The sequence below is a fragment of the Cyrtonyx montezumae genome, unplaced genomic scaffold (genome assembly GCF_038088225.1).
Source record: "Cyrtonyx montezumae isolate F1298 unplaced genomic scaffold, pur_monq_1.0 scaffold_8, whole genome shotgun sequence".
In the NCBI taxonomy this organism is placed as follows: domain Eukaryota; kingdom Metazoa; phylum Chordata; class Aves; order Galliformes; family Odontophoridae; genus Cyrtonyx; species Cyrtonyx montezumae.
This window is the reverse complement of record NW_027072089.1, coordinates 107,953,512-107,966,095: the sequence shown is the minus strand read 5'-3', so window position 1 is coordinate 107,966,095 and position 12,584 is coordinate 107,953,512. Positions and strand designations below refer to the sequence as shown.

The 12,584-nt window shown below is 34.9% G+C and overlaps 1 protein-coding gene across 2 annotated transcripts in view; it reads right to left on the bottom strand.

The window, feature by feature from the left end:
* The window catches only part of ZNF385D (zinc finger protein 385D), a 377,949-nt gene that overhangs the window by 78,778 nt on the left and 286,587 nt on the right, over positions 1-12,584 (bottom strand). For both annotated transcript variants that reach the window (XM_065753483.1, XM_065753484.1), the window contains exon 4: positions 4,411-4,521. In XM_065753483.1, coding sequence (XP_065609555.1) covers positions 4,411-4,521 — 111 coding nt within the window. The remainder of the gene's footprint in view (positions 1-4,410; positions 4,522-12,584) is intronic.

Genomic DNA, 12,584 nt, shown 5'->3' with positions numbered 1-12,584 from the left:
ACAGTTCTTCTGTTTTGACAGAAAACAATCAACAACTACTCTCAGAACAATTTTTCAATCTGCTATACAACTAGATTTTAGCAATTTTACCTGGACCATATTTCCCTACTTACTTTTGATTCCCTGTGACAACCTTATATCAACACTTATTAAAGCCAAATTATATCACATCTACTTACTCTCCATTATCAGTTAGATCAGTTACCCTGTCAAAGGTGATAATTAGAATGGTTTGATGTGATTTGTTCCTAACAAATTCATGTTGGCTGCTTCTTATCACTTTATTACCTTCCCTAGATTAAAAAAAATGGTGAAAATTTAGTAAATTGGTCTTGTTTGTTTGTTTTTCAGTTTGTTTCTTTTTTTCCCAGATCATGGTGTTTGTGTTTAGTGAGTTCTTGCATTAGCAGAGTATTTACTCCAACATCTACCTGCAGGGATACCTCATGAACTACCCTACTCAGGTTAGCTGGAATTTATTTTTAGGATGCTTACTGCAAATGTTTAATATTTATTCAAAACCAGATATTAACCATTTTTCTAAATTAGCAAAATAGCACTGAACAACTAGAAAAATCTAAAAGGCAACACACACACTTCCAGCTAAGCACATACTTAAATGTTTTGCCCTGTGCTAGCTGCACAATATAAAAGTAAAAGCAATATGTAGATCTCCCTCAATGAAAAATAAATAAAAAAATAGTTTAAAAGTCACTGCTTGAAATAGATTCCACAGAACCTACGTCTGCTATTCTAGTGTTATGTTTTGTTTTGGTTTTTTTTCTCGGCACAGAGAGGCTTTGGTTACTTGCACATTCCTCCCTTTCCTCATATGAGATTTATTTTAAAAAGAAATATTGAATACACAGCTGTCATTGAGATTTACAGATAACTCCTTTAGAAAGAAACTAAATGATTTTAGACTATTGTAGTGCCTTTCTCATTTTTCTCTAAAATGTAATTCTAATACTTTGTAACCAGAAAAAAAGCTCTTCTGTACTGAAAGAAATCTGTATCAAAGGGAAGAAAATTCAGTATTCTCTACAAAAATGAAAAATTCACAGACCACTTTTAATGTAAACATTTTCATAATACTGTTGTGCTGTTGGTAAATGCAGTTTCTATTCATTATTCTCTGGTTAATCCTATCTCCAGCATCTAAGAATAAAGATGCATCTGTAGAACAGACACAAAACTCTAGGTTTATAAACAGAAAAGCTGTTTATTTTTCTCAGTATTTTAATTCGTGTTCAACAAAGTATGATGATAATGAAAGGTGGGAACATTCAGTAAACTAAAAGCTTTCCATAATACTAAGAAAAAAATTGCAATGTATGACTGTCAGTCATATAGTTTAATTACCAAAAATTGATAGCCAATAACTTTTTTTCAATCTTTAAGTCTTCACATTGAATCTGCACATTTTTTTTACCACAAAAAAAAGTGGTAGTCATTTTACCCAAGCAACTGAGGTACTTAGCTATCCCTATTCCACTCACATTGAATTCTAAACCTGCAGCAGCACTGACTACATATTATTTCTTGAAAAGCCTCAGCAGAGCACTCTGTGAATGTCAGTGGTAATAACTATGCACACTGGAATGAGAAGAAAGTGCAGTAAAAACATCTGCAAATCTCTTCTGGGTGTTTAAGAAAAGAGGGACAGATACTTTCCCAGGTTAATCACTGGGCAACATTTGGAATTCCACCCCCTCCATTCAACAGAAACTCTAGGGATGCTTTAAAAATTAGGTTAGAACAAACTTCCACTGAACAGCTTTGGCAAAGCAGCATTCAAGCCTCTTAGACTTGAAGGTGTGAAAGGACAATTAAATATCGTCGTCACAGCCGTTTTTCCAAGAGTTTTTTTTTTACTGCAAATAGTCTAAATGAAGAGGTTTCTCCTTAAACTGTGCTTTGTTGTTGTTTTTTAGGTATTGTAGATATCTCCAAAAATGGCCACTCTCCCCTCTATACTTTGGAATAGGTTCATAGGCTCATTAGGTTGGAAAGGACCTACAAGATCATCTAGTCCAACCATCCTCCTGTCACCATCCCTACCCACTGAACTACTAAATCAAATCCCTTAGCACCTCATCTAAATGCTTCTTGAACAGCGCTAGGGATGGTGCCTCAACCACCTCCCTAGGCAGGCCATTCCAGTGCCTGACCACTCTTCCAGAGAAAAAATCTTTCCTCAAATCTAACCTAAATCTTCCCCGGCACAACTTGTGGCCATTCCCTCTCGTCCTGTCATTATTTATCAGGGAGAAGAGGCCCACCCCCTCCTCACCACAACCCCCCTTCAGGAAGTGGTAGAGTGCAATAAGGTCTCCTCTGAGCCTCCTCTTCTCCAGACTAAACAATCCCAGCTCCCTCAGCCGCTCCTCATAAGACTTATGCTCAAGACCCCTCACCAGTTTTGTTGCCCTTCTCTGAACACGCTCCAGGGCCTCAATGTCCTTCTTGTAGTGAGGGGCCCAAAACTGAACACAGTACTCGAGGTGCGGCCGCACCAGAGCTGAGTACAGGGGGAATCCTTTTTAAGAGCATCAAGTGAAGAACAGCATGGGGGCATTCCAGTCCTCTGAGTCAGAAGTATCAGTGTTCACTAATAACTGTGTTTCTTTCAGCGTAGAAAATTGTTTATTTCACCTTCTTCTGGAAAATGCCTACATCTTGTCAGCTGGAAAATGTTCTACTCCATGTATCAGTCCAACTTATGCATCTGGTAATGACTAAATCAGCCTAATGACATGTTCAACCGAACTTTTGCCTCTATCTTTTTCTGACTAACAAATGGTATTCCTTCTACAAGATGTTTCATTTTGGTATGAGGTGTTCGGTGTCTTTTGAGGATACATTCAGCCTGATGTGCTCTTCCCAAAGATGAAGCTGAAAACTATGAGCAATAAGAGGCTGCTCAGTCAGTGGGATCTGCTGTGGCCCAAAAGCCTCCACCATCCCTTAAAAGTGCTGCCTGTCAAAGACCTATTGTGAATGGCTCAATATTTGCAGTCATAGTTCTAGCATTTAGCTTCTAAATGGAAGAGCGTAATTTGAATCCCCTAGTTTTTTTCTGTGAGAATCACAACAGCTCCAGATACTGCATCCCTGTTTGAGAATACTGTCAATGTTATAAGAGAAAGGTGACCACTTAGTCCACGAATTAGGATATCTAGAGTCCTGAGTGAAGGTTAAATATGCGATTCCCACTGGTCTGAAACTCATGACTGAGATCTCGTTAAAATATTTTCTAAGCATTAAAAGCTGAGGGGAATGAAGAGACCTGCATTATTTTAATACTTAGGCAGCCAATCTGTTACAGAATGCTTCAAGGCTCCATTTAAATTTTTGACAAGTTTGTGGCTTTGACTAATAATTTATAAACTAGAAATAAGATGATTAACTGATCATAAGGAGCTGCCTACAAAGAAATAGCTGCACAAAAGAGTTCTTTCACTTCTTCATATGACTAGCATGAGGAAGGAGCCTTGTGAATGAAATTGGGTAGGACACCACTTTAAATTCAAACATTTTTGTTTTGACAAATATAACTTCCGCATATAAATCAGCAAAACAGGTAATAACTGAAAGACATTTGGAAGGCGAATATAAGTTGCCACCAGCAATGCCCACGTAATAGAAGATTAGAATAGCAGAAGACAGTGTCTTGCACAATGTCAGATTGTTTCTGCACAAACAATTTCGGTGGAGAAGAAAATAAAGTAATTAAATTCCGAGAGGTCTTTTTGTGACAGAACATGTATTCTTTGGCAAGGAATACTACAGAACAGATTACTTGCGTAGTCGCAGTGAGTGTTCTCTGTATATTAAAGACCATTTCCAATTCAGATTGTTATATTTAATTTTTGGAGGAATGAGGGAAAGCAGGGTAGTAGCCAACAGAGAAAAATTACCTGCATCTATTATTATTTTACTGTTAACATCATACTGTCAAGACAGAAGTATTAAAAGACAATTCTGGCTAGAAAGTGGTTTTTGTAAGAACTGAAAATGGAAGGTAAATTTATGAGGAGGCACATCTGAATAACTTCTAATATTTTTAGGAAGAAAAAGCAACTACATCCAGGGCTGGCAGAATAATTAGGACCCAGAAAATATTTCAGAGTTACTAGCAAGTAATGGATCAATCAGTTTTCCTATTTTTAGTCCATGCAGCAAAACTGAAGTTGATGAACTTAAAGAGAGACATCCACAGGGAAAATTTGGCCTGGTATATAAACACTATCAAATAATAGTGTTTTTTTGAAGCATTCTACAGCCTTGTCATCTGCTTAACCACAAACTGAAATCATAACATTTCATTTAGGTTCAGTTTATGCAAATTATGGTACATCCGAGAAGATAAGTACATATTTCTAATCTGATACAAAATGATTGACTTACATCAGAATTAAATCTCAGCTGGCAAATGTTGCATGATATGATTTGCTTTCTTCGATGAGGAAGAGGAACCCCAAATGTATGATTTATTACGGCTTTCTGAATTGGGTCCATCTGTAGAGAAAGAATACAAGGAAATATAAAAGCTTTTGCTGTTTCACCATATTTTATGTTTACTATATTTGTAAAAGAGATAGCACATCATTCCAAACTATATTCCATACTAGAGAAAAGTATTTATTAATAATATTTATTTTAAATGCAGTTTTATGAAAAGGTAATGCAGAGAGAAACAAAGAAAAATGCAGTTAGGTTATTTAGAAATGCATATCCTTAGCTCTATGCCAGTCTCTTCCCTTTTGGATTTACCCAGCAGCAGATGCTCACTACCCGTCTCGCCTGCAATGTTTAGTGTAAGGCCTTCGTTTTACTGGACGCTCTCTTGCTCATTTTATTTGATTTATAAGCTTCAATTACAATTATACTGTGTTATTTTGCATTCTGATGTCTTGTTTAGTAAATTAGCTTTCCTCCTCAGATTGTTGCCGCTGTTTTGGTTTTAGGCCCATCTCCCTTTTCCCTTTCCCTTCCCAGGGTGTGGGTCTCTTACCCAAATCATCACAGAACCGGGACAAACCAGCCCAAAAACAGCTGACACATATTTTTATGCCATAGAAAAGTTAGTTATTTAAATAAGAATGTTCCAAAAAAATAACTAAGAAAATGATCAATGGAAATGTGAAGGCATAGTAGGTACAAGTAATTAAAAAATAACTCAGTATTATGAAAAAAAATACATATATACACCAGGAACCAATAAATGATCTATTTTAATAAATGAAATTCTACAAAAAAGAAAAAAGAAAGAAAATTTCAAACCCTCCAATGATTATTTTCACAGTGATTAAGATTAAACTATTTCTTTCGAGTAAGCCCTACTTTAATGATGAATTTTGACTTTGATGAAAAACATTATTCTGAAAAAATCTCCACCAGAAAATTGATCTGGCAATGCATGCGAGTCAGGATCCTGTAAAAAAAAAAAAAAAAAAAAAATGGACAATTTTGGCAGATCTTCACTAAGGCTACTCAGAAGTTTTCACTTACATGACTGAGATCAGCTTCCCCAGAATTATTGGCCAAAATAATTTGTCTTTTTTCACAATAAGCTCTTCACAACTACTTTTAAAACCTTGTAAGAGCTTTTCAGCAATTTTGTAAAGCCACTATTTTTTTTTAATCTTTGAATTTATTTTCTTTACACGAAACAAATACAACTAAGCAATTGTCTGACAGTATCAGACAGCTTAATTTGTATGTGCCTGGAGAACAAAGCACCTTTTCTATGTCCATGTTTCCATTATTCACTTCTTTGGGTCACTTAGCAAAGGGCTATTCGATAAAGAATCACAGCTTTCTCTCAGAGTAATCAATGATTCACAGAAGCTGTAATGGTAGACAGTCATGGCCTCTATTACAGAGTCCAAAACAGCTCACTAGAGAAATGGTGTGTCATATGACATCTGTTAAGCGTCAGATATGAAGTGGGTCATGGGCTTAAACTAGTTACTATTGAAAAGAAAACCAGATCAATTAAAAAAAATCAATTCAAACTACAGAGTTTTATAGAAAGATTTAAAAATATTATTTGTAAAACCACCAGCACAACTGAATACTATTCCCACCTAGAAACTAGGCATACTTAAATAATACAAAAAAATTCAACAATGACTTAAATCATATAATATTGAGTTCTAAAACCTTGTTACATGCTCTGTAAGACAATGTGAAAACTTTCTGCCATGACAAAAACACATGCTTAGGGTACTCATTTTACTTTGTAACCCAATCTTTAACAAAGCCTGTGGCCCAAAATTACTATTGTAGGGGCCCAAAAGACAAAAACCACATAAGAAAGTAAATAGACAGTAACAGCTTATCTTTTTTTCAATTGCTCCATTATTCAAGAGGTGACATTGTATGCCAATAGAACTAATATTACCCATACCTTGGGACTTTCAACACAAGAACAAGAGCGGATCTTAACCAACACTATTTTATAGCTGTGAAAACTTCAAGAAGTTAAGCTTAAATTTTTAAGAAACTTCTGCATTGTTTCTTTGTTGGTATTAGAACACAGAGTGAAACCTCAAGCTTAGATATATGATTAAATCAATATATGGCAACAACACGTCGTGTATTCTTTGATCCAGTGTACCTGTTTACTTTTACCTTCTTAACTGCAGTTCTGCAATACTATTAGTTCAGCCTTCGGTTAACTTGTTAAACTCTGACACATTATCTCACAAACACTCTAAGAGTGTTTAAAAAATCTGACCTCTAATCTCATAATTTTTCCTGAGTGCCCTGGGAGAGCTCAGCTCAGTTACGCTGAGGTCTAGATAAGTGAAAACATTAACTTCTTAACTGGATCACCTACTCCAGGATGATATATACTTAGGTTCTGATTACATAGCAGATGTTATGTTAAAAGTTCACATTACAGTTCTATCCTTTATCACCAAGTTATTCACTAAAGCAGCTCCTGTATGTCATTCCAAATACCTTGTGTGTTGATGGGTAGCAAAGTACCCTTTTAGATTTTTTTTTTTAAAATAGGGCCCGGTTTTTTCTTGACCCAGTTTTAATTATTTGTCTTTCCACACCTTTATTCCTTAGAGCTAGTCCTTTCCTGCTATGCTTTTTCCATTATTGCATCAGTCTTCTGGTTCTGTATGACAGAAAAGTTTGATATTAACCACAAATTTTAAATATTTATCTACTATTTAGTGAAAGGTGACTTATGTAAAGACCCCAGCAACCTACAAAAATGCCACATTGCCACTTAAAATTAGCCAACTAAATAGCACTTAAAGAGTGGCATGAAAAATTTTACTATAGCTAATATGCCATATCAAATAAATCTATAGTTGGAATTATCTGTGTTCACAGAAAGAATTCTGGGTTCAAATGGAATTGGATTTCTTGTGGAACTAATGCTTAGAGGTTGAGAACAAAACAAATAACTCGTCAGAACTGAAGGAAAAAATGTTAATACATAGGGTAGTTGGTCTTTTTTGTATTTAATTTTATTTTGGACTTATGGAAAAACGTGGAATTTCTTTCTTAACGCACCACATATTTTCTTTAGTTTATCTACTGATAACATTAATCCATCTGGACATTTTCATTTCTCTTTCTAAAGATGTAGACTTTTAGATATACAGCTACATGGCCTTATTGTGAACTGGGTGATTTGTGTTTGTGGCTCTATAAGAATTGTTCTGGACAGCCTCCAAGATGATTAAGAAAAGCTGCTTCAAAGAAAAAAATCCCTTCTCTGCCAATTGCTCTTTGATACTGCAAAGCAGAACTAACTTCCAAACAGAACAGATCCTAATAAAAGCTGGGTCAGAATACTGGAATGCTACTTAACAATGTTATTTTTTCCTGAAGAGTTCATTTGGGAAATACTACCAATCTGTAAATTTCAAATAAACATCCAAAAGCACCAGATAAGCTTTCAGAAGTTTTATGCAAGAAATTTAAGAGAAGTGAAAGGTGTAGCATGATAAGCACTAGGATCCCAAAGACTCTAGTAGACAAAGGGGAGCCCTGCTGACAGTCAGAGGAACAAAAAGAAAAAGTCGATTGTGAGGAAAATAGAGAGCAGGGATTTCAGTGATGCATAAAGAGGGAAATAATATCATGTAGCTGAGATAATCAGTAAGCATAGAGATACTTAAGAAAATCTCAAAGTACTTCTACGCTCACAGAGCATTCCTGATTGCGTGTATAAATTGTACTTTGACTTATGTAAATGGTATTTGCTTTCAAAATAAAAGTTAGCATAGTAAACTTCATTAAAATCTGCTTTTCACTTATTATTAGAGCACCGTTGCAATCACTGCATTTCTATTTCTTAGATGCAACTGATCAAATTTACTCCATTTACAGCAAAAGATTGAGAGTCTTGCAATTACATGAAAGATTACGATTCAGCTGTCACTGCTGCGCAGCAGAGCAAAGTTTGTAGGATATCCCTTTATTTCCACTCGCCATGTTATTTTCATTACAAGTTACAATGCTAAGAGGATATGTTTTGACATTATGTTGATGGACTTGGTTTAATGAGAAATACTGGTGATAGATGGTTGGACTGGATGATCTTGTAGGTCTTTTCCATCCTTGGTGAGTCTATGATTCTATATTTGATGTGTTCACTGTGTTTTTCTTCCCCATTATCCAGCACTCAGCGTCTCTTAATATGTAACACAGTCTGCGTCAAAATTTCCTTGTGTACAATCCAGGGATAGCACATTGTTCAAGGTTCACTGCAAACCCCAAAATAATTGTTCGCTTGAGCAATGAATATTTCATTAAATTTACTTTTGTTTCCAATACATAAAATGCACAGCAATGTTGACTTTTTTTAGTTATAGTTTTTAGCAATAATTATTCAAACAGAAAATTCTGGCAACATTATATTGTTTGCTTTCCTTGATCACATACTATTTTCCCAAAACCATTCGGTTAAGTCTACCATACTTCAGCAAAATCCAGACTTGAACTGAGAGCATGGCAGAACCTTGTTTCTCGTTTCATTTTCTAGCATTTATATTACTACTCTCATTTGGTTTTGCTTGATTGCTTCAAATTCAAACCTGTAAGCCCAATAGCCTTAGCCACATTCTTTGTTCTTGTGCTTCTCATCGAGTGCAAAAGAATTCTGTACTTTGGAGTCTGTAGATGAAAGACGTAGCTTTTGTACAAAGCTTGCAGAATCAAACATCTCCCATAAACCACCAAGTTTCTTAAAATCCAGATAGAATGCCGTGTAACAATGAAAATGAACTTAAATAAATGATTTTCTGAATAGTGATTCTTACTGTAGGTCTGCATTTCTACAGGTAAGTTTAATTGTAAGAGCCTAAGTTAAACAGCTACACTATTACTGCACTTGCAGACAAATTATTAACGTCTCCACATGTGAGCTGTTATGTGAAGTTCTTGATAGTAAAATTCTTAAGAAAAAAAAAAGATAGTGAGAACTTCTTTTACTTATTCTCTTATGTCCCAACAAATGGTGAAACTAATAAGGCCATTAAAAACAACTTAAAATCCGTATCAATCATCTGCACAATGCCTTACTAAGTAAAACAGAACACAATTCTTACATAGAGTAGATCATTTATGCTTTACTACATCATCTACAGAACATAACCCATTCTTAGTACTGCATGATTGTTGTACTTTTAGTGCAAAACTGTTCAAATGCAAAACTGCCTCCTGACTTATAATTTTGACATATTAGTTAATACTCTTTTATGTTTCTACTAAAGCTACAGGCATGAAACTTAGTATATGATTAGCTTTAGTACATTCCCTCATCCATGTAATGTCACTATCATTTATAGCTGGAGGATATTTTTATATGGAAATGCTCTGGGCATAATTTTACTATTTCCAAATAACAACTGATCACTTCTTTCTTCCCTATGATCTCAGCAGCATTAAGAACTGAAATAATTTTTTTTTTACAGTCATGCTGATCAATGATAGAGATGCCACATTGTTATAAGACATCACATTCTATTATACTATTTTTATTTATATATATATTTAATGTAGAAATTGATGCTTTGGAGATCTGCTTCATATTCAGCCTTATACAGCCCATGTATAGTGTCTATACTATGAATATTGTTCAACTGAGTAGAGCACCATGTTTTCCAGGACATGCTCAAGGCCACACATACAGGGTGGAAAAAAATTGTACAAGTTTTCTTCAAAGATTAAACTTAAGCATTTGACTCACTTGGTGTCACACAGTGTAGTTGAATTCCCATGTGAACATCCATCTCAGATCTCCTGAAACTGTACATATTCAAAAAACCCATGTAGTGTAAACAAATTATATCTGATGCTTTCCATTTCACTTGCGATCTATATGATGCATTCTTAATATACTGATGTCCAAATCAGAAAGAGAACAGTTCAACAACAGCTCAATTATTTGAACATATGAAAATACAGAATGTCAAATATACATAAGAATTGAAGCCTACTGTTAGCAATAGCAGTCTAGGTCTTACTCTGACATCACTTTACTCTGTGAATAAGAATTCTATAAACTAACCAAAGGTCACAACTCAAAAAGATGGATGGGACCAGCTTAATGAAAATAATCACAAAAATGGACATTCAACAATACTTCGGTTTCATGTGAAAGTAGAATACGATACCAAATGATTAAAATACTTGTTCTAAATGTTCTACCACCGATGGTTTATCCATTCGTAACCACTTTATTCAGTATTGTCCTATATGAATAGTTACGCATTGAATTGGAATCAGCATTCATATCTTAGTGTCTACTATTTCTGCTCTTACCAATGAATAAGGGTAGAAGTATCCTGATGTTTTTGATGGATATAAAACAGAAATACTACTCAACCTAGTTAAATGTAAAATAATTCATAAGAATTACCTGCAACAATTTTAATATACAATATTTAAGAAAAGATACTTTTCTAAAACAAACCCCTCTAAACATTTCCCAATGTAACTTCTATATGTAATTTGCATAGTAGTATTTGTGAATTCATTCTGAACAAGATTTCAACAGGAGAATAAATAGGTAAATGTAAGCATTTTATTTTCTTTCTTAAATTGTAGCAGTTGTGTAGTAACCCTTCTAATACAAGTCTAGCACTTTTCTCTTGCTTTGTTTTTATTTTTTTCCTTTCTTCTTGTGGACATTTTCACTTGGCAATGAGGTGCTGAGGCAGCAGCAGCATTTCTGGCATACTGTTTTAATACAGAGAAACCAGTCAGAGGAAAAGGATTTGCATTCACAGAGGTATTGTGCAGAAATACTGTAACCACATAGCAATTATGCAAATCTGTATACTCTAATAGTGGTTGTCAGTCAAAAGACAAAAATTTGCATATGCTAAGGCTAGTGAGAAATAATCACACAGTGATTATGCTAATCAACCACTAAACAACATGTGAAGTACTGTCAAACTGGAACAAATCTCTGTACGTATGTGCTAAATACAGAAACATCCAGTACTAAAAGAACACTGAAATTGTAGATCAAGTTCTTGAAAACAGGAAATACCTGAATTTAACATTTTTAAGAATACACATTTAAAATATGCTCTTATTTTTCCTGAAAGACTCTGTCTTTGTTCTATCCACAAGATGGACAACATTCACTTAATGAGCAATTGTTCAATGTTTTGTTTTCTTCAAGTGGTTCAGTGAGTGGCCCTAGACCTCATTTACTGCATAGAGCTGAAATCCTGCTCTCACTGGGAATTATCAGTCTATCCATCGGCTCTTCTACCATTTTCACGGACACAGGATGTGAGTACATCACAAAGAAGTGAAGTACTAATGAGAAAGCTTTGAAAATAAGTTGAAAGATGACAGAAACAAAGGACAAAAGTGTGCTCAGGTTCCAGTTATCCAATTTAGTAAATCTTATAGTATTTTTTATTGTATTGCTTATCATATGCTCACCACACAGTTCCTGAACTCAAATTAATCTGTTGAAGTGCTACTCAACTCTATATTCAGCCCTACATGTTAGGCTTACAGTTCAAAGAGTCACCAAAGAAAATTTTGAATTAAGTGAAAATTTTGAATTAAGAAAGATCCAAATCGATGAATCGTAAGCCACCCATTGTGAGCATCAAGATAGATGTGAGCCCTTCCATAATATATTGTCCATTTACTCTGTAAGCCACTCCTTGCATCTCTCAGAATAATTCTTCGTGGTGACATTCAACTGGATCTCTGGCAGGGGATAGCCATCCCTTTTCTTCATACCCAGCTCATTCAGATTTTTTCCCAGTTTCTTTAACAAGCAAATCAAGATCACAATGGATAACAGTATTATGAATTATAAAACCATGTTTGTTCCCACGTATTCATTCAAAGGACACACAAAATTCTACTAGGTCTAAAAGATTCTCCCAAAAGACAGAAAATGAAAGGGAACTAGATGTGGCATGTTTGTCATATTTCTCAACTGTCCAGTGAACAATGCTCAACATTATGACTGCAGCTACAGAACAGACTAACTTGAAATAGACTACCTTGAAATTCAGAGAATAATCTGCAACATTCCTGGTAGATATTAAAAAAAGGGGTAAGAAAAGAAGGGA